Below are 21,194 nucleotides of genomic sequence, written 5' to 3' on the forward strand. Positions count from 1 at the left end.
AAGTTAGACAATTGTACTAAGAACTAAGATAAAGACAAAAACCTAATATTAAATACCAAGGTGGTGCGTCATCTGAAGAATAGAGCAAGGAGTCTGAGCAGATTGATAGTGTTGCTTATAAGTATGTTAAGATAAAATACACTTAAAATGGCTGGAAGAAAGGGGAACAGAAGAGCATAGTGTGGTTGGAAATATGCAAATAAAAAGAAAGGAATAGAAATGTATAAAAGATAGGGATGAAAGGAAAGTATGAGAGATATATTGTCCGTACTACCAAAAACTTAGCTAGAAATAGAAGTATATCAAAAGGCAAAAGAATAAAAATAGAATAAAAAATAGCATTAAAACACTATGTTTTAAAACTTGTAGCTCCCTTAGGACTAAGATAGTAATTAATAAAGGAAAATCAAAAAAAAGAGAGAGAAAAAAAATCCAGAGCTGATCCCAGAATGGACCAGTTCAATAGTATCTATACTAATATTTCTGTTTCCTTAGAGTCTTAGCTGTAAGTGTCCTTCTACTCGCCTTGAGTTTTTTTGCATTATTCTGTGACCAGCAGAGCTTCCTTTATTGTTCGTCTGTAAGCATCGGTGTGTGGGGAGGGAGAGGGTACAATAGCGGTTCCTTTCCCTGGCAGTGAGTGAGCAGTGGTGCACTGTTGTTTCAGTCGGGCTTTGAGGTGCCTGTTGCAGAGGGACGCCAGTGGCTCAGGTGTAAACAGAAAGTCTCAGAGTTGGGCCTCTCTCGGGTCTTTTTTTTCTCTGCAGCCTCCCTGCTGCCGGTGTTCCAAGGGGTTTTAATCCATCCCCACCCGAGTGCCTGAGGGTACTTGTTATCCCTGAGCGCCTTAGGTGGCCCGCAGGGCGTCTCTCCACTGCCTGTTACAGAGGCACGGAAAGAGAGAGAGGCTATGTGCATGGCTCCTCCCTGCCGCCCATGAGCCTGCAGCATCCAGCAGCCATCATGGCCAGGCAGCTATCAGAGGCGGGCACTCCTCGCCGTGGACCTCTTCCCTCCTGTCCTCTCGGTCCGTCACCTTACTGGCAACAATTTTTCTCACCCTGAACTGGCTCTCCGGTTCCCACGCTCCCACTGCTGGACCCTCTGTTCAGCTGTGAATCGATGTCTCAGTCCGGTAATGCTGAGCTGTGGTGCGGACCCTGCGTATGTTTCTCACTCCCTCCCCTCTGCCACAGCTCCGCCGCTTCACCCTCTTTGAGCCATCATAGATGCCTCCCTACCGGTTATGTCGGGATCCTTGTGGTCCTTTCTGGTGTCCGAGGCTGTCTGCTGGTGTTCAGCTGGTTCTCTGTGGGAATTATTGCATCCTTTGGTGCATTCCCAGTGCATCTGTGGAGAGGGATGCATTCCATGTCCCTCTACTTCGCCGCCATCTTTTTCCTCTCTGTTGATCGACATTTATGTTGCTACTATATCCTGGCTATTGGAAATAGTGCTGCAGTGAATATTGTGGTACATGTATCTTTTTGAATTATGCTTTTCTGAGGGTATATGCCCAGTAGTGGGACTGCTGTGTCATATGGTAGTTCTATTTTTAGTTTTTTAAGGAATCTCCATGCTATTCTCTATAGTGGCTGTATCAATTTACATTCCCACCAACATTGCAGGAGGGTTCCCTTTTCTCTACATCCTCTGCAACATTTATTGTTTCTAGATTTTTTTTATGATAGCCATTCTGACTGATGTGAGGGGATACCTCATTGCAGTTTTGTTTTACATTTCTCTAATAATTAGTAATGTTGAGCATCTTTTCTTGTGTTTGTTGGCCACCTGTATGTCTTCTTTGGAGAAATGTCTGTTTAGGTCTTCCACCTTATTTTGAATTGGGTTGTTTATTTTTTTGATATTGAGCTGCATGACGTGTTTGCATATTTTGGATATTAATCCTTTGTCAATTGCTTTGTTTGCAAATATTTTCTCCCATTATTTGTCTTGTTTATGGTTTCCTTTGCTGTGCAAAAGCTTTTGAGTTTCATTAGGTCCCTTTTGTTTAATTTTATTTTTATTCTCATTACTCTAGGAGTTGGGTCAAAAAAGATCTTGCTGCGATTTCTGTCATAGAGTATTCTTCCTATATTTTCCTCTAAGAGTTTTATAGTGTCTAGCTTTACATTTAGGTTTTTAATCCATTCTTAGTTTGTTTTTGTGCATGGTGTTAGGAGGTGTTCTAATTTCATCCTTTTCCATGTAGCTGTCCAGTTTTTCCAACACCAATTACGCAAGAGGCCGTCTTTTCTCCATTGTGTATTCTTACCTTCTTTGTCAAAGATAAGGTGACTATATGTGCCTGGGTTTATCTCTGGGCTTTCTATCCTGTTCAATTGATCTATATTTGTGTTTTTGTGCCAATTCCATACTGTCTTGATTATTGTAGGTTTGTAATATACTCTGAATGCGGGGAGCCTAATTCCTCCAGTTCCATCCTTGTTTCTCAGAATTGCTTTGGCTATTTGGAGTATTTTCTGTTTCCATACAAATGGTGAAATTTTTGTTCTAGTTCTGTGGAAAATGCCATTGGCAATTTGTTAGGAATTGCATTGAATCTGTAGATTGCATTGGGTAGTATAGTCATTTTAACAACTTTGATTTTTCCAATCCAATAACATGGTATATCTCTGCATCTGTGTGTATTGTCTTTGATTTCTTTCATCAGTGTCTTATAGTTTTCTGTCTACAGATCTTTTGTCTCCTCAGGTACATTTATTACTAAGTATTTTATTCTTTTTATTACAGCGGTAAATGGGAGTGTTTCCTTAATTTCTCTTTATGATTTTGTTGTTGTTGTTGTTGTTAGTGTATGGGAATGCAAGGGATTTTTGTGCATTAACTTTTTATCCTGCTACTTTACCAAATTGATTGATTAGCTCTAGTAGTTTTCTGGTGGTATCTTTAGGATTTTCTATGTATAGTATCATGTCATTTGCAAACAGTGACAGTTTCACTTCCTCTTTTCCAATTTGGATTCCTTTTCTTTTTCTTCTCTGATTGCCATGGCTAAAGCTTCCAAAACTATGTTGAACAATGGTGGTGAGAATGTGCACTCTTGTCTTGTTTGTGATCTTGGAAGAAATGCATTCAGTTTTTCCTCACTGAGAATGATGTTGTCTATGCATTTGTCATATATAGCTTTTATTATGTTGAGGTATGTTTCATCCATGCCCACTTTCTGAAGAGTTTTTATGGGTGTTGAATTTTGCCAAAAGCTTTTCTTGCATCTATTGAGATTATCATTTATTTTTTTATCCTTCAATTTGTTAATATGGTGTATCACATTGATTGATTTCTGAATATTGAAGAATCATTGCATTTCTGGGATAAACCCCACTTGATCATGGTGTATGATCCTTTTAATGTGTTGCTGGATTCTGTTTGCTAATATTTTGTTGAGGATTTTTGCATATATGTTCATTAGTGATATTGGCCTGTAATTTTCTTTTTTTGTTACATCTTTGTCTGATTTTGGTATCGGGGGATGGTGGCCTCATAGAATGAGTTTGGGAGTGTTCCTCCCTCTGCTATGTTTTGAAAGAGTTTGAGAAGGATAGGTGCTAGCTCTTCTCTAAATTTTGGCAAAATTTGAAATTTGAATAGAATTTGATAGAACAAATTTTCAAATTTGTTGTATCAAATTTGAATAAGTGATAGAATTTGCCTGTGGAGCCATCTGGCCCTAGGCTTTTGTTTGTTGGAAGACTTTTAATCACAATTTCAATTTGAGTGCTTGTGATTGGTTGGTTCATATTTTCTGTGTCTTCCTGGTTTAGTCTTAGAAGGTTGTAGTTTTCTAAGAATTTGTGCATTTCTTCCAGGTTGTCCATTTTGTTGGCATACACTTGCTTGTGGTAGTCTCTCATTTCTGTGGTGACAGTTGTTATTTCTCCTTTTCATTTCTAATTCTGTTGATTTGAATCTTCCTTTTTTTCTTGATTAGTCTGGCCAGTGGTTTATCAATTCTGTTTATCTTCTTAAGGAAGCAGCTTTTAGTTTTACTTATCTTTTACTGTATCCTTCATCTTCACTTATTTCTAACCTGATCTTTGTGATTTCTGTCCTTTTGCTCACTTTTTCCCCCTTCTTCTTTCTTTAATTGCTTTAGGTGTAAGGTTAGGTTGTTTATTTGATATTTTTCTTATTCCTTGAGGTAAGATGGTATTGCTGTAACCTTCCCTTGTAGAACTGCTTTTACTGCGTCCCATAGATTTTGGGTCATCATGTTTTCATTGTCATTTGATTCTAGATATTTTTAAACTTCCTCTTTGATTTCTTCAGTGATCCATTGGTTATTTAGTAGCATATTGTTTAGCCTCCATATGTGTGTATTTTTTACAGTTTATTTTCCTGTAATTAATATCTAGTCTCATAGCATTGTGGTCAGAAAAGTTGCTTGATATGATTTCAATTTTCTTTCATTTACCAGGGCTTGATTTGTGACCCAAGATATGGTCTATCCTGGATAATGTTCCATGTGCACTTGAAAAGAAAGTGTATCCTGTTTTTTGTTTTATTTTGTTTGTTTTTTTCAGACAGAATGTCCCACAGGTATCAATTAAGTCCATCTGGTATAATGTGTCAGTTAAATCTTGTATTTCCTTATTTGTATTCTGTTTGAATGATCTGTCCATTGGTGTCAGTGGGGTGTTAAAGTCCCCTACTATTATTGTGTTACTGTCAATTTCCCCTTTTATGGCTGTTAGCATTTGCCGTATGTATTGAGGTGCTCCTATGTTGGATGCATAAATATTTACAATTGTTATATCTTCTTCTTGCATTGGTCCCTTGGTCATTATGTAATGTCTTTCCTTATCTCTTGTGACAGTCTTTATTTAAAAGTCTCTTTTATCTGATGTGAGTATTGCTACTCCAGCTTTCTTTTGATTTCCATTTGCATGGAGTATCTTTTTCCATCCCCACACTTTCAGTCTGTATGTGTCTCTAGGTCTGAAGTGGGTCTCTTGTAGACAGCATATATATCGTTCTTGTTTTTGTATCCATTCAGTCAGTTTGTGTCATTTGGTTGGAGCATTTAATCCATATACATTTAATCTAGTTATTGATATGTATGTTCCTATTACCATTTTCTTAGTTGTTTTGGGTTTGTTTTCTAGGTCTTTCCCTCCTCTTGTGTTTCCTGACTAGAGAAGTTCCTTTCACATTTATTGTGAAGCTGGTTTGGTGGTTATAAATTCTCTTAGCTTTTGCCTGTTTGTAAAGCTTTTGATTTCTCCATTAAATCTGAATGAGATCCTTGCTGGATAGAGTAATCTTGGTTGTAGCTTTTGCCCTTTCATCACTTTAAATATATCCTGCCACTCCCTTCTGGCCTGCAGAGTTTCTACTGAAAGATCAGCTATTAAGCTTATGGGGGTTCCCTTGTGTGTTGTTTGTTGCTTTTCCCTTGCTGCTTTTAATATTTTTTCTTTGTTTTAATTTTTGTTCATTTGATTAATACGTGTCTCAGTGTGTTTCTCCTTAGGTTTATCCTGTGTGGGAATCTCTGTACTCCCTGATCTTGATTGACTGTTTCCTTTCCCATGTTGAAGAAGTTTTCAAGTATAATCTCTTCAGATATTTTCTCAGACTTTTTTCTTTTTTTCTTCTTCTGGGACATCTATATTTCGAATGTTGGTGCTCTTAATGTTGTCCCAGCAGTCTCTGAGACTGTCTTTAATTATTTTTATTCTTTTTTCTTTATTCTGCCCTCCGGCAGTTATTTCCAAGCTCACTCATCCGTTCTTCTGCCTCAGGTATTCTGCTACTGATTTCTTCTAGAGTATTTGTATTTCATTTATTGTGTTGTTCATCACTATTTGTTTGCTTTTTATTTCTTCTACATCCTTGTTAAACATTTCTTGTATTTTCTGCATTCTTTTTCTGAGATTTTTTATCATCTTTACTATCGTTACTAAAAATTCCTTTTCAGATATTTTGCCTATTTCTTCTTCATTTATTTGGTCTTGTAATTTATCTTAATCCTTTGTCTGCAAGATATTTTGCTGTCTTCTCATTTTGTCTAATTTGCAGTATTTGAGGTCTTTACTTAGGTTGCAGGGTCGTAGTTCCTCTTGCTTGTGTTCTCTGCCCCAGTGGTGAGTTTGGTCCAGTGGCTTGCATAGGCTTCCTGATGGGAGGGACTGGAGGCTGTGTTCTGGTTGGTGGAGCTGAGTCTTTTCCCTCTGATGAGCATGACCTTGTCAGGTGGTGTGTTTTGGGGTGTCTGTGAGCTTCAGGTAGTCTGTGTGCTGATGAGTGGGTTTGTGTTCCTGTCTTGTTTGTTGTTTTGTGCAAGGCATCCAGCATTGGGAGTTGCAAGCAGTTGGATGGAGCCAGGCCTTGGATTCTGATAGAAGCCTGCATGAGAGCTGTTAGAGATTAATATTCCCCGAAGCTGGGAATTCTCTAGTGGTCCAGCATCCTGGACTTGGTGCTCCCATCCCAGAGCCTCAGGCCTGACTTCCAGTTGGGGAACCAAGACCCCACAAGATGCTCGTCATGGCAATAAAGGTGATTTTAAAAAAGAAAGCAAAAAAAAAAAAAAAGTCTAACAAACCCCAAACAAATGGTATAAAATATAATCAAACAAACAGAAACAGAATCAAGGAAATGTGCACACACACAAAAGAAATAAATACAGACCCAAGTAAAACAAAACACAAGAGAACTATGAGAGAAAGAAAGGATCCCAAAAACAAAATAAGACAATTAAAAAGAAAATAACAAAAACACAAAACCAAAAGACAAAAGCAAAGTAGAGTGTCACCTGAAAGAATAAAGCAAAGAAACAAAACAAACTGACAAAAATGATAAATTAAAAAAAAAAAAAGAAGGAGGGAAAGAAGATAGGACAACAGAAGTGCAGTGTGGAATTAGAATTTAAAAATATATATGTATATGCACACACACACATATATGTATCATGAAAAATGAAAAAAGAGGGGAAATGGAGCAAATGAAAAGGAAAGTAGAAATGGAAATATGAAAACATAAAAATATATTAAAGGAAAAGAAGGTGAAAAAATAAGGAAAAAGAACACAAAACAAATGAAAAGCAAATTAAAAATAGAAATATATAAAAAAATTAAAAAATATGTTTTAAAACATGAAGATCCCAAAAGACTAAAAAAAAAAAAAAAAAAAACACTAGATTAACAACTAAAAAAGAAAAATAAAAACAGAACCAACAACAGACTGAATCAAAACATAATAAAAATATTAGTAATAATTATGTTTCCTTGGGGTCTCAGTTGTAAGTGTCCTTGCACACACTGTGAGCCACAGTCCACCTATGCCTCCCCAAGAGGCTCAGGCCCACCTCTGTCCCTGGGCTGATCTCTGTACCTGCTGTGGGCCCTGTGGGGACCACTCAGGCTCTGATCTGGCCCAATTCCTGCATATGCTTGCCCCCAAAGTCCACAGCTGCTAGAGCTAGACTGTTTCCCTTTGTGGGAATACTCATTGTCTACTCAGATATTCCATGGATGAAGAGTTTGCCTAGCTGGTTACAGGGATTTAATCTGCAGCTTGTGCAGCTGATAGAAAGATTTTTGATCCTCTTCTTTTGTACCCCCATCCCTGGTGTCCAGCTTTGGTTTTATCCACACCTCTGTGTGTGGTCCACCCACAGGAGTCTGGTCCTGAGGCTGCCTTGGAGATTTTGTGTCTGCCCCAGTGAGGACAGGGCACAGAGGTGGTATGACTGCTTGGACTGCGGGAGCCCCAGCGGCACCAAATGCACAGAGAAGCTGGTAGCCATGGGTGCAGGAGATATGGCCTTAGTGAGGGCCTTTTTTGGTGCCTTGAGTAAGGGGCATGAGGGCTAGCCCTGGCAGGGCTTTTTGTGGTGGCCAACAGCAAGTGCACAAGGGCCAGCCCTGAGAGGGCTTTTTTTTTTTTTTTTAATTGCACTGTCTTTGCAGTTCTCACTCTGTCCAGTTTGCCAGAGATTGACCACTTCACTCTCCTCTGACAGCCTCGAATGCTTTCCTTCTGTGCTAGCCAATTTCCCCATTGGAGAGAGGAGTTCCCTACCAGAGAGGGGTTTCCCCAGATTTAGGGCTCTTTCCTCTGTCTCAGCTTCTGCCCCCCAACCCTTGGGTGCAGGTCCTGTCCTGCTTCCCCTCTTCCTCTTTCTCCCTTCCTTTTTTCATCCTACCCAGTTACGCAGGGATCTTTATAGTTTTTTATAGTGTCCAAGGTCTTCTGCCAGTGTCCTGTGAGAGTTGTTGCATCTATAGATGTATTCCTGATGCATCCGTGGAGAGAGATGAACTCCACATCCTCCTACTCCTCCACCCTCTTAATTCCTTCCAAGGTTGGGTTGGCATTCTTGTTTGTGATCTCACAGGAAAGTTTTATTGATCTTTTCTAGCTTTTATTTTCTCAGTCTCTATTTCTTTTATTTCCACTCCAAATTTTGTTATTTCTTTCCTTTTTTATTAACTTTGGATTTTATTTTCTTCTTTTTCCATTTCCTTTAGGTATAAGATTATATTATTTATTTCATATTTTTCTTGTTCCCTCTTAGAACTTCTTTTTGCATCCTGTAGATTTTGGATCATTGTGGACTTTTTTATTATTATTATTTGTCTCCAGGTATATTTTAAATGTTCCCTTTGATTTCTTCAGTGACTTACTGGTTGTTCAGTAACATGTTGTTTAGCCTCCATGTATTCATTTTTTTGCAGTCTTAGTTTTTTATTTGTTTAGTTTTTTTTGTAGTTGATTCCTAGTATCATAATGGTGTGGTCAGAAAAAAATGCTTGATATGATTTTAATATTCTTAAACTTACTGAGACTTGTTCTGTGGCCTAGCATGTGATCTGTCCTGGAGAATGTTTCATATTCACTGGACAAGAAGGTGCACTATGCTGCCTCTGGATGGAATTTTCTTCGTTTATCTGTTAACTCTTATCTTGTCTAAGGTATCATTTAAAGCTAGTTTCCTTCTTGATTTTCTGTCTGGATAAACTGTCCATTGCTGTAAGATGGGTCGTAAAATCCCTTAATATTATTATGTTACTGTTAATTTCTTCCTTTCTGTCTGTTAATATTTGCTTTATGTATTTAGGGGTTCCTATGTTGGGTATATACATATTTACAATTGTTATATCTTCTTGGATTGATCCTTTTATCATTATGCAATGTCTTTTTTTTTTTTTTTTCTTGTGACAGTATTTGTTTTAAAGTCTATTTTGTCTAATATAAATATTGCCACCCCAACTTTCTTTACCTTTCAATTTTCATGAAATATCTTTTCCCATCCTCTCACTTTCAATCTATGTCTTTAGGTCTGAAGTGAGTTTCTTGTACACAGTGTATAAGTATGTATGTATATGGGTCTTGTTTTGTATCCATTCAGCCACTCTATGTCTTTTGATTGGAGCATTTAGTTCATTTACATTTAAAGTAATTATTTGTTGGTGTGTACTTACTGCCATTTTGTCAATTGTTATTGGGTTGCTTTTGTAGTTCTTTTTTTCCTTTTCTTCTTTTGCTCTCTTCCCTTGTGATTTTATTACTATGTTTAGCATTATATTTGGATTCCTTTCTCTTTTTTGTGTGTGTATATCTATTAGATTTTTGGTTTGCCTTTACCAGATGGTTTGTACATAGTAATCTATGCATATATGTGATTATTTTAAGTTGATGATCTCTTAAATTCAAACACATTTTTCCATCCCTGAGTTTTTATAGCACCCCTCTCCCACATTTAATGATTTTTGACATCCTATTTTACATTATTTTTGTTTTGTGTATCCTTTATCTACTTATTATGGATATAGATGATTTTATTTATTTTGTCTTTTAACATTCTTGCTGGCTTTATATTGGTTGATCTACCATCTTTATTGAATACTTGCTTTTACTGATAAGATTTTTCCTTTCATAATTTTCATACTTTTAGTTGTAGTCTTTTATTTCCTGCTTAGATATGTTCCTTTAACATTTTTTTTAAAGAGTTGGTTTAGTGGTATTAAACTCCTTTAGCTTTTGCTTGTTTATAAAAGCCTTTATTTCTCCTTAAAATTGGAATGATAGCCTTGCTGGGTAGATGATTATCAGTTATAGGTCTTTCCCTTTAATCATTTTAAATATATCATGCCATCCCTCTAGCCTGCAGAGTTTCCACTGAAAAGTCAGCTGATGGTGTTATGGGAGTTCCCTTGTGTATAACTGGTTGTTTTTTCCCTGCTCTTATTAATATTCTCTATTTTTAATTTTTGCTCTTTTAATTATAATGTAGCTTGGTGTGGTCCTCTTTGGGTTGATTTCTGTTTGGGACTCTGTGCTTCCTGGTAATGGATTTCTGTTTTCTTTCCCAGGTTAGTGAAGTTTTCAGCTATCCTGTTTTCAAATGTGTTCTCTGCTCCTTTTTCTCTCTGTTTTTCTCCTTCTGTAACCCCTGTAATGCTAGTATCAGTATGCTTGATTTTGCCAGTGGTTTCTTAAGCTGTCCTAATTTTTTTTTCTTTTTTGCTTTTTGCTTTTTTGCTTTCAGCTTTTGTGATTTGCACTACTCTCTTCCAGTTTACTGACCCATTCCTCTGTGTTATCTGGTCTACTTTTGATTCCTTCTCATGTATTTTTTACTTTAGTTTTTGTATTCTTTAGCCCTGTTTAATTTTTCTTTATATTTTCTAAATTTTTGTTAAAGTTCTCACCATGTTTACCCATTTTTCTCCCACGTTCACTGAGCATCTTTATGATTATTATCAAGAACTGTTTGTTGGGTAGATTACGTATCTACACTTTGCTTAACTCTTGTTCTGGGCTTTGTCTTATTTTTCATTTCAAAAATATTCTTCTACCACTTCATTTTGCTTGGTTACCAGTTTTTATTTCTGTGTATTAGGAAGGTCAGTTACATTTCACAATGTAGCCTTATGTGTAAGATGTCCTGTGGGGCCAGCAGCACACTCTCCTCTGTTCACCAAAACTATATGCTTTAGAGGTGCCTTGTATGTGGGCTTCATGGGCCTTTGTGTTGTGGCAGGGCCAACTATTGTGGGCATACTTGTAGGCATAACTGGCTCCAGGCTAGTTGATTGTCAGGTCCTGCATAGTCCAGAAACTGTCAGCTGCTGCTGGCTGGGGCCAGGTTATGGTGTGGCTGGCTTTGTGGTTCTGGGAGTCAGAGGTTACTGTTGGCCCACTGGGGGTGGGGCCAGGTCCCCAGACTGCTGGCTGTGGGGCCCATCATGTGTTGGAGCTGGTGTTCACTTGGGGCTGGACTGGGGTCCCCAGTGTCTAGAGACTGGTGCTGTCTCACTGGTAGGTAAAGTCGGCTCTTTGGACTAGTGCCCAGTCCACTGGTTGGTGGGGCCAAGTGTTGGGCCTCCTCATGGGTGGGGCCAGTTCCTGGGTCTGCAGGGATTGTTCATGGGGGCCTATGATGGCTGCCTGCCTTCTGGTGGGTGATGCTGTATCCCCTGCTTGGCCTGGGGTGGTCCTAGGGCTAGTGCTGACCAGCTGGCTGGAGGGTCAGGTCCTGGCGCTAATAAGCTAGAAGGAGGACTCCAGAATGGCATTTGCCAGCTCCAGTATCCTTGTGGTAGAACAAGTTTCCCAAAATAGCTGCCGCTGGTGTCTCTTTCCCCAGGATGAGTCCCACCTGCCTCTTGCCTCTATGGGAGCCTTCCTAAAATCAGCAAGTGGGTCTGACCTAGGCTTCTTTCAGATTACTACTTCTGCTCTGGGTCTCAGAGCATGTGAAATTTTGTGTGTGCCTTTTAAGAGTGGAGTCTCTACTTCCCACAGCCCTTTAGCTCTCTTGAAAACAAGCCCCAGTGGCCTTCAAGCATGAATTCTGGGAGCTCATCTTCCTGGTGCAGGACCTCTGGCCAGGGATCCTGATGTGGGGCTTGGACCCCTAGCTTCTTGGGGAGAACCTGTGCAATTTTAATTATCCTCCCATTTGAGGGTTGCTTGCTTGGGAGTTTTGGTCACTTACCCAAGAATGTAGGACTTGACTATACTACGTCTCCACCCGCCTACCCTTCTTATTGTGATTCCTTCTTTATATCTTTAGTTGTGGAAGATCTTTTTGCTAGTCTTCAGGTTGTTCTCATCAATAGCTTCTCTATAAATAGTTGTAATTTTGGTGTGCCCATTGGAGGAGGTGGGTTCAAGGTCTTCCAACTCTACCATCTTGACCAGACTTTTTAGGCAGTCATTACTAACTTTTGGTTGAGTAATTAGTTCTACCTTTTGCCTGTCATCCTGTAGTATTCTTGGCTGGCTACTAAAATGGTGATTTGCAGAGCTCCAAAGTGTAAAATGTCTAAAAATAAGAAGTGGATGTCTGAGCATTAGCAAGCCTGCATGGTGTTCCATGGCAGCTTTATGATCAACATTTAAGTAGTATTGTTTCATTAATCTTCACCCCTGATAATATGTATACTATTATCATTCTTTTCCACTTAAAAATGAGAAAACTAAGTCAGAGTAATAAAGTAACTTACCTGTTCATATAGCTTGCAAGTAACAGACAGCATCAAACTTAGATCTGATAGTACTAAGTGCATGTTCATAATCACTCTGCTGTTTAGATTAAAATTAAAATGTGTTGACAGCTGGAAGCAAATGCATTTGTAAAAGTCTCATCAATTTAATCAGCTCATTGGTTTTTTTTTTTAATAAATTTATTTATTTATTTATTTTCTTATTTATTGGCTGTGTTGGATCTTTGTTGCTGCATGCAGACTTTCTCTAGTTGCGGCGAGCAGGGGCTACTCTTTGTTGTGGTGCACAACTTCTCATTGTGGTGGCTTCTCTTGTGGTGGAGCATGGGCTTTAGGCACACAGGCTTCAGTTGTGTCATTCAGGCTTAGTAGTTGTGGCTCACAGACTGTAGAGTATAAGCTCAGTAGTAGTGGTGCACAGGCTCAGTTGCTCCATGACATGTGCGATCTTCCTGGACTGAGGCTCAAACCCATGTCCCCTGCATTGGCAAGTGGATTCTTAACCACTGTATCACGAGGGAATTCCCAGTTCATTGGATTTTGATTGAGAATTGACTCTTAGTAAGAAAACTTACCCAGTTCTGAACACTGTTGATTATTTCCAGACTTAAATAATAGAGCTAGAAAAAATCTTACAGATCACCTGCTTCGAACTTTTTATTTGAAGGGTTAAGAAAATAAGACTCAGAGAGAGCATCGGTGACTAACAGCAGCCCTGCTTTCCTTCCCATAGTGCACTGTTATGTTATCCCATGCTCTAAGTCTCCTCACCTTCAAAAAAAGGCTCATGAGTGTGAAAACACATTCTGACCGTGTATGACTCAATGTCATCTTTATGATGACAGATAGATAGATAGATGTATATATACATATCTTCTTTTGGGATGCTCCTGATATCTGAGTCTTTTGACCTTAAATTAAATTGTCCTGAAGAGTTTTAATATTTATTAGTTACTTTTTTATTTTCTAGCTTCTAGCTTGCTTTTTAGTTCGTCTGCTTTTAGCATTCTTGTTATCAATTTTCTGTTGTTTATAGCCAGAAAGCAGATAAGTATGTTAAAACCTGCTTAGTATAAAGATTGACTCTGAGTGAATGCTTAAATGAGTTTAGAATGATGTGTTTTTTTATGTGGCCTTTGTGACTGTTTTTAGCTTTAAAAACTAGATTATATTTGGTCTTTGTTTTTGTTTTGTTTTGTTGTTTTGTTTGCTCATTCTATTTCATGATAAGGTTCATGTGTAAATCATATCTGAATTAACATTAAAAACAGCTGAATACATTTTGATGATCACCTTTTCAGTCTGGAACACAAATCCTACTTTTATGTGGAGTTTTAAATTTTTTTCTACTGTGGAAATTATGCCTCAGTAAAATCGAAGATTTTAAAATACAACCACAGAGGTCACTTTTAATTCCCAGATTCCTCAACTGGCTCCTTTGGGACCCAACAAAACTGAGAGACGGACCTTAATTCAGCACCCAACCAGAGGTGTTGATTTTGACATCTGGGGAGCTGAGGTGATTAAAGTGGGAGTCAGAGAGGTTTCCATGTCCATCTAAGCTGGCCCGGTTTAAAGCATTAAGCTGATCGTACAAGGGTTTGCAGGCTGATAATAGACAAGGCAAAGCAGCTTATTCCTCATTTCTGAATATTGTGTCAGGTAAATGAAGGACAAACAGCAACAAAATAAAAAGCCATAGAAGTGTATATTTTTCATGTTTCTATAATTTTGTGAAATATCTTTATTACACATAAAGGATTGAATATTGTTGGGATCTTTGGGGGGTCTGATTTAAAAAAAAAAAAAACAGACTTCCTTTCCTATCTGAATTCTGAACCCATTGAAATTCACAACCAAAGAGTAAAGCAGTTAGAGGTCACAGTATCACTTTGATTGCTGACAAAGCTATTATATTGAAGAGTGTTTGTGAACGCAGGAGACTTAACCCTAAAACCCAGTCCTTAATAGACTGCTCACTCACTGAAGTAGGCCTCTCCAAATCAGCAGACTTGGATATCGGCTTCCCTACAGGAAAGGAGTGGGCTCTGCAGGCCAATTTCTCATTCCCAACTCTTCTACCTGATAAGTCAATCCAGCTCCCCAGAGTGGAGTGAGTTAGGGAACAGAGAGAGACAGAAGAATTAGGCTAATGGTGCTCCCTCCACATAAAAAAAGAACATAAGGAGTGGAGAATATGCTTGTCTAAGTATCAGGGGTGTGTGTAGACATCTGAAGCCCAATATTTCTTGTCTATGTATGGTGCTTTATGTATGCTATATCATTTAATAAAATCCTTTGCTCTTCCCACCCCAACCCAACCCTACAAATACTGTGAAAGAGTTGTAAATATTATTATATATATTTTACACATGAGGAAATGAAACCTTAGAGAAGTTACTTAACTTGCCCAAAGTGTCATGAATGATAATGAGAAGATCTGAAACCCATTCTTCCCACATCTCAGTTTCTCATGTTAATAAATTTGAAAATACTTATTCAGGCAAACAAGATTTCTTCATTGAAAACTGTCCTGAAGCTGTGTTGACTGATAATTAATTGATACAGCATTTAGACTGTGATTTTTAAAAACTTTTTATTTTGAAATCATTTTAGATTTACAGAAAGGATGCAGAAATTGTACAGAGAATTCCCCATATGTGCTTTACTCAGCTTCCTCTAATTTCAGCATCTTATATACTTATAGCACAATTTTCAAAAATGGGAAAATGATATTGGTACTACACTATTAACTAAGCTACAGACCTTACTCAAATTTCACCATTGTTTTCAATATTGACTGAACTTTTTGAAGGCAGCAAGTGTATCATATTGATTTTCACATCCACAGTGACTGGTCTAGAATCAGTCATCAGTAGCTGTTTGTGGGATGAGTAAATGAATAGATTTTGAGTTTCATACTAGCAATACAACTTGTGTTTGTTTGTGTGTATGTGTGTGCCACAGGTTTAGAAGCACATACAACACTCTGAAGCTGTGATTTGAATGAATGTTATTCAGAACTAAATTCTGCATTAGACTTGGTAGAGCAAAGCCTTTTAAAACTGAAAATTTTTCAAAAGCAAAAGAGATTGTATTAATCAGATTGAAAGAAAGACACATACATTGGAAGGTACTAAATGAGCAAAAGGCTATGGTGTGATATTTGTCTTATTACTTGTGTACATGTGTGCATGCACGTACATTTCGTATCTCATTTTAGTAAATGCCTGGGCAAGAGAAGCAGTTGCTGGCAATCAGTCCTGAATTTCTAGTCAAGTTATAGAAGTTTATGGTAAACCAAATCATACAAACTCTTGTTTGAAGAGGAAATCCAGACTGATGCTTTTAAGTCTTCTGTTTTCTTTTGCAATGAATTCAGTAGAGACAACATTAATGAAGTCTGGATCTTGTTATCACAATGTTTCCTGATCATTTATAACCAAAGGATGTGAAACCAGGAGGGAGGAAATATTCCAAGCACAAAATTCCTCTTACGCTTAATGGATTCTAAAACAGCCACCTTTCTTTCTGTTTCCCCAATCATCTTTTGACCAAACTGAAAATATTAATATGACAAAGTGTAGAAAGACAAGAATATGGCAGTATTCTTAGTTAGGCAAAACAGGTATACAACATTCTTATGAGAACTGATTTTTCTCAAAAAGTTCAACTTTTAAAATGTTTTAATTATTTTATTATTATTTAGATGGAAGACGTCATAGCACGCATGCAAGATGAAAAAAATGGAATTCCTATTCGTACTGTCAAAAGCTTTCTTTCCAAGATACCTAGTGTCTTCTCTGGTAAGTTTGCATTCAGTGCAACACTGTTTTCTCCAGCACTTTTCACGTAACTATTTAAAATCTATTCTAGCCATTGAATATTGAAGCTCTCTCTAACTCACTATTCAATAATTATTTATAAAAGTTCATATCATGTTCAACATCATGTTAGATACTTGAATTGATAATAAAACAAATCAAAACAGCAAAAAAAAAAACATAACCTTACCCAAAATTAGTTGCAAGGACATAATGAACAAGTGTAAAATAATAGAAAATGATATTAAAATAAAAATGTATGAAACAGTGAGGTATAGGTTATATATAGAAGTTAGGAGGGTGACAAAAATCAATGAGGAGTCAAGAAAGGCTTCCTGAAGAGCAGTGATAAGCTGAGTTTGAAAAATGAGGAATTATATGAGCTTCAAGAGCACTACCCCAACCAACTCTGCATGCAGAACTGGGATTGACCAAACTGCTAAGAAAAGGGTAGGTAGACAGGAATGAATAGAGTTGGCTCAAATAATGAGGGTCTAGGGTCTTTGAAAGCCAACCAAAGAATCTAATTGTGATATAATGGGAAATATGGAGACATCTACAATTTTTGCAGAGAATGTTATGATGAAAGTGCTTGGGATGAATTGGCATTCAGTAAGGCTCCTTGTCACTGTCATAGGTATAAGGCTTTTGTAGAAATAGTTTGAATGCCAAGCTTCTGATAGCCAGAGAGTGAAGGAATAGAGAGGGAAAAGCATGAGGATTTGGTGAATAAGGAGGTATATAGGATGTAAGAGGACATGACCTAACGGTTTTTGGTTTTGTTTTTTAATTGGGTGATTGTGAGATATAGGAATTATTATCAGAAATAGGGAAACCCCACAGATTTGACTGAAAGTGCCTAGAGAAACCCTAGAGAAAACGGATGGTAATAAGTTACAAATATGTCCTCTGGCTCCAGGAGGCCAAGCTCTGGGGATTCGGGTGTGCTCCAGCCTTGGCTGGCATGGCTTAGAGAAGGGACAGGATCAGAAAGACCAAAGCCTTAGCAGTGAGTAAGGAGAGTAAGGAGGCTGGTGCTGAGCACGTGGATGGGAGGGTGCTTGATGGAATTCATGAACAAGAGCTGTGTGATGCTTCCTTGTGAACAAGGATCAAAAAAGAAGACCAGTGATCAGGAAGACTTCAGCCTTGGTACAATGGTAATAATTAGGACCAGGACCCAAATAAGCAGGGCCAGATGTTGGTGTTTAATAGCTGCATTGCTCTCAGACGAAAGAGAGAGCGCAGTGGAGCAGATGAGAGCTGTAGTAGCATGACATTTTGTTCTAGTAAAATGTATTCTCTTTTTTTCCTGTTACTGCCTTTCAGGTCTACTTTGTTGCAGTTTCTTGTCTTCCTTGATGATGCCCTATATTTTCCCACATCTGAGACTTTATCACTTCCTTCCTCACTATCCCACTTCCAGACTTCCAGGTCATTCTGACCTTTAAATTCTGTCTGTTCTTCAACAGCTAGCTTAGAGAGCTCTTTGGAGAAAATTATTCTGAGCTTTTCTTTCTGTTCTCTCAAAACACTTGTTGTAATTGTTGTTTTGCCTCCCTGTTAGCGGTTATTGTGCCTCACCTTGTCTTGTATTTTTATATGTCCTATATCTTTGAGTAAATATTAAGCTCCTTGCCATCAATACCTCAGAGAGTTAACTTTACCTCTAAACACAAATATGGAAACCACTCGTTTTGTCAACCAATGAAGAAGAGAACTTGTCTCCTTAAAATACTTCAATACAGGGGTTGTAAACTGAAATGCATTCAGAATCCAGGCAAATAAATTCATTAAGTTGCCCATCTGAACTGGGAGCTGTGGTCAATTAGATAGTGCATAGCCCATCCAAAGGCATTCCAATTCATGATTTTTTATGACAATATACATGTGCAAAAATGGCTGAAGATAAAAGGATTGCTCATCCGTTTAAGCTGAGCTTCTCAAGTAACAATACCTCACACAATTCCAATACAATTCCAACATAGCGTTGTATTGGAAGAACTCTTGATTGACAACATTAAGGTCTTAATTAAAAAGTAAGAATGAGATTGAACGATGAGGTGCCTGGTATTGTTTAAATGTTCATTAAAATAAACCAACCATGTTAGCTGTGAAATAAAGGGAATATCAATGATATTTTTCATATTACTGTAATTACTTTCTAATTATCATTCTGTGTTTGCTAGAAACTTTTAGGAGCTCTCTGCCTCACAGGTTCAATTAGATGCTCTGCTGTAGATTAATTTGTATGTCTAGTATTATGTCTAGTATTTTACCAACCTCTTTGTATTAATATCCCCAAATTATAATGGTCTGAACCCCCATCTACTTTGCTAGCAGTTTTTGGTCTTTTTTAGTAATTTTCTTCTCCTGCTCTTTCTGACGGTGATTTGGGATTAATTCCTGTATTCTTTTGTGGCCTGACTTGCTACTCCCTGCTTGCTCTGCTGCCTCTTTCTGCTTCTCCTTTCTCTTTCAATCAGAAACCAACTGTGATGAGTAATGTAGTGGTAATGTATGAGAGGAAGATAGTGTGATTATTGGAGAAAGGAGTGTATTTTGTTATGGACCATTCCACAAGGGAAAAACTATCTCATATATTGTTAATGTAGCTCTTTGAGGTTACTCATTTATGCTCCGTAAAGCCTTGATGACCAATGCATGGTCAATGAACCAGTAGTATCAGCATCATCTGGGAATGTATTAGAAATACAGTATCTGGGCTCACGCTAGAACTACTAAATCCAAACTACAATTTTAACTCTAAAGTTTAAGAGGTACTGCCTTAAGTAGAGCAACAGGGCCAGACTGGGTTCCAGGACAGCACTTGTTTTTCACTGGGTGCAATGGCCAACCTGTTTATGCAGAGCTTTCTATTTCCCGTCAAGGGCCCCGATTATTTTCTCTGTAATCTGGTCTCAGTCAAGCCCACCCCAGTTTGTCTAATGATTTTTTGTTGTTTTGGTTTGGTTTTGATTTCTTTGTTTCACTAGTGGGAGGGAGAAAGGATTAGAAAGAAGAATCTAGTTCCTTCTAGTTCCTTTACTCCAAGCCAAGAGCCTCCTCAACCTCCAAGATTGAGGGATGTTAACAGTTATGTGGAGGGATGGAAACCATCCAGCTCTACCAGGCGACACCCATATATAATACATATGACATGGTGGCCAAGTAATGCTCACATTCTACTCAGGTGAAAACAGCTGTATTGAGAACATGGTGATGTAATTCCATCCTCTCACATCTGAGATCCAAACCCAGAATCATGGCTGTTACATAGATAATATAACTAACAGTGGTTTTGGCTTTGGAGATTGTTTGTTTGTTTGTTTGTTTGTTTTTCCCCACCTCCTGATAAATGCTTTCCTCCAGCTATACATCCAAGACTTCTTTAATTATTTTGGTTTTGGAGTTGTTAATTTCAGCCTCCTGGTTTCCTTGGTCCCAACATCAGAGGAAAAATCTTTGGATGAACACTTTATGTGGATCTCTTGAAATATGGGATAAGAGATGTCCTTGGGTAGGACAGTGTCCAATCACAACATTGTTTTTTTCCCCCAAATTACCTTCTCGACTTCTGAGGTAGCTTAGGCAGTTCCATTGGTGTTATATGACTGGACCCCCTCAAGTTCAAGGGATGAAATCAGTGGTGGGCATTTCAATGTTCTCATATTCTGGACAGTCAGTATTTCACTTTTTCTAGATCTTGGTGAAATAAGCCTTTACCCATTGTATGAATATAATTTTCTTCAATGGATTGATTGGGAACTTACTGTGTTTCCAGATAAGCCACAGCAGGAAATAAAACAGAATGCTCTTCTCAGTTTTTTGTAAACAGTGTAGGTTTTCATTAAACTAGATTTGTGCCATCTTTGTGAAACAGCCCACTGCGATCAAATAATTCTGCAGGAATTTTGGCAGTTAGCAAATAAAAATGCCGCTATTAAATCAGATTATTTAATGAGTTTGAAGATTGAATTTACTGAAGTCATTCTCAGACACCAAAAAGACTGGTGCCTGTTCCAAATCAACAAGCACATGGGAGAAAATGGTCAGAAATAAATTGGGAGTTCTAAGTCAGCCATTCCTGCATTTCATATATTTCTGTCTTTTGTCTTTTGATAGCTTGAGGAGGTTCTCTATCACAAACACATTGATACTTGAGTTGCATCTTTTTGTTACTCTTCTTTTTGCAACTTAATTCCATTCTTCATCTGAACTGATCACTTTTAACATACTCTCATGCAAATGGCTTGCCACCAGTTAGCAAGGGCAAAATTTATAGTCAGAAGAGTTATTTAACAGTCCTTATAAAGTGTGGGTTTGGCTAGCCTCAAGTCTTTTTTTCTAACTACTTTATTGAGATATGACTAACATAAAAACCCATACACATTTAATGTGTTCAACTTGACAAGTTTGGAGATAAGTATAAGCAGGTGAAAACATCACTGCTATATACGCCATAAACATATCCATCTCCCCCTAAGATTTCCTCCTGTCTTAATTTATTAATTTTGGGTAAGAACAATTAACACAAGAGCTACCATTTTAGCAAGTTTTCAAGTATCCGACACAATATTGTTAACTATAGGCACTATGCTGTACAGGAGATCGATATAACTTTTTCATCTTGTATCTGAAAGTTGTACCCTTTGACTAATACGTGTCCACTTCCCCATCTCCCAGTGCTTGGAAACCACTATTCTACTCTATGCTTTTGTGAATTTGACTGCTTTATATCCTCATATATAGTGTCATGCAGTATTTGTCCTTCTGTGTCTGGCTTATTTTACTTAGTATAATGTCCTCCATATTCACCCATATTGTGACAGAAGGCAGGATTTCCTTCTTTTTTAAGGCTAAATAGTATCCTGTTAGCCTCAAGTCTTAG

The 21,194-nt window shown here is 37.9% G+C and overlaps 1 protein-coding gene across 9 annotated transcripts in view; it reads left to right on the forward strand.

The window, feature by feature from the left end:
- The window catches only part of RGS7 (regulator of G protein signaling 7), a 650,352-nt gene that overhangs the window by 315,277 nt on the left and 313,881 nt on the right, over positions 1–21,194 (forward strand). For 8 of the 9 annotated variants that reach the window (XM_057728890.1, XM_057728895.1, XM_057728894.1 and 5 more), the window contains exon 3: positions 16,189–16,285. In XM_057728890.1, coding sequence (XP_057584873.1) covers positions 16,189–16,285 — 97 coding nt within the window. Of the gene's footprint in view, positions 1–16,188; positions 16,286–21,194 lie in introns of those variants that run through there. The other variant, XM_057728897.1, reaches the window with a different exon arrangement.

Source organism: Hippopotamus amphibius, chromosome 3, assembly GCF_030028045.1.
Source record: "Hippopotamus amphibius kiboko isolate mHipAmp2 chromosome 3, mHipAmp2.hap2, whole genome shotgun sequence".
Taxonomy (NCBI): domain Eukaryota; kingdom Metazoa; phylum Chordata; class Mammalia; order Artiodactyla; family Hippopotamidae; genus Hippopotamus; species Hippopotamus amphibius.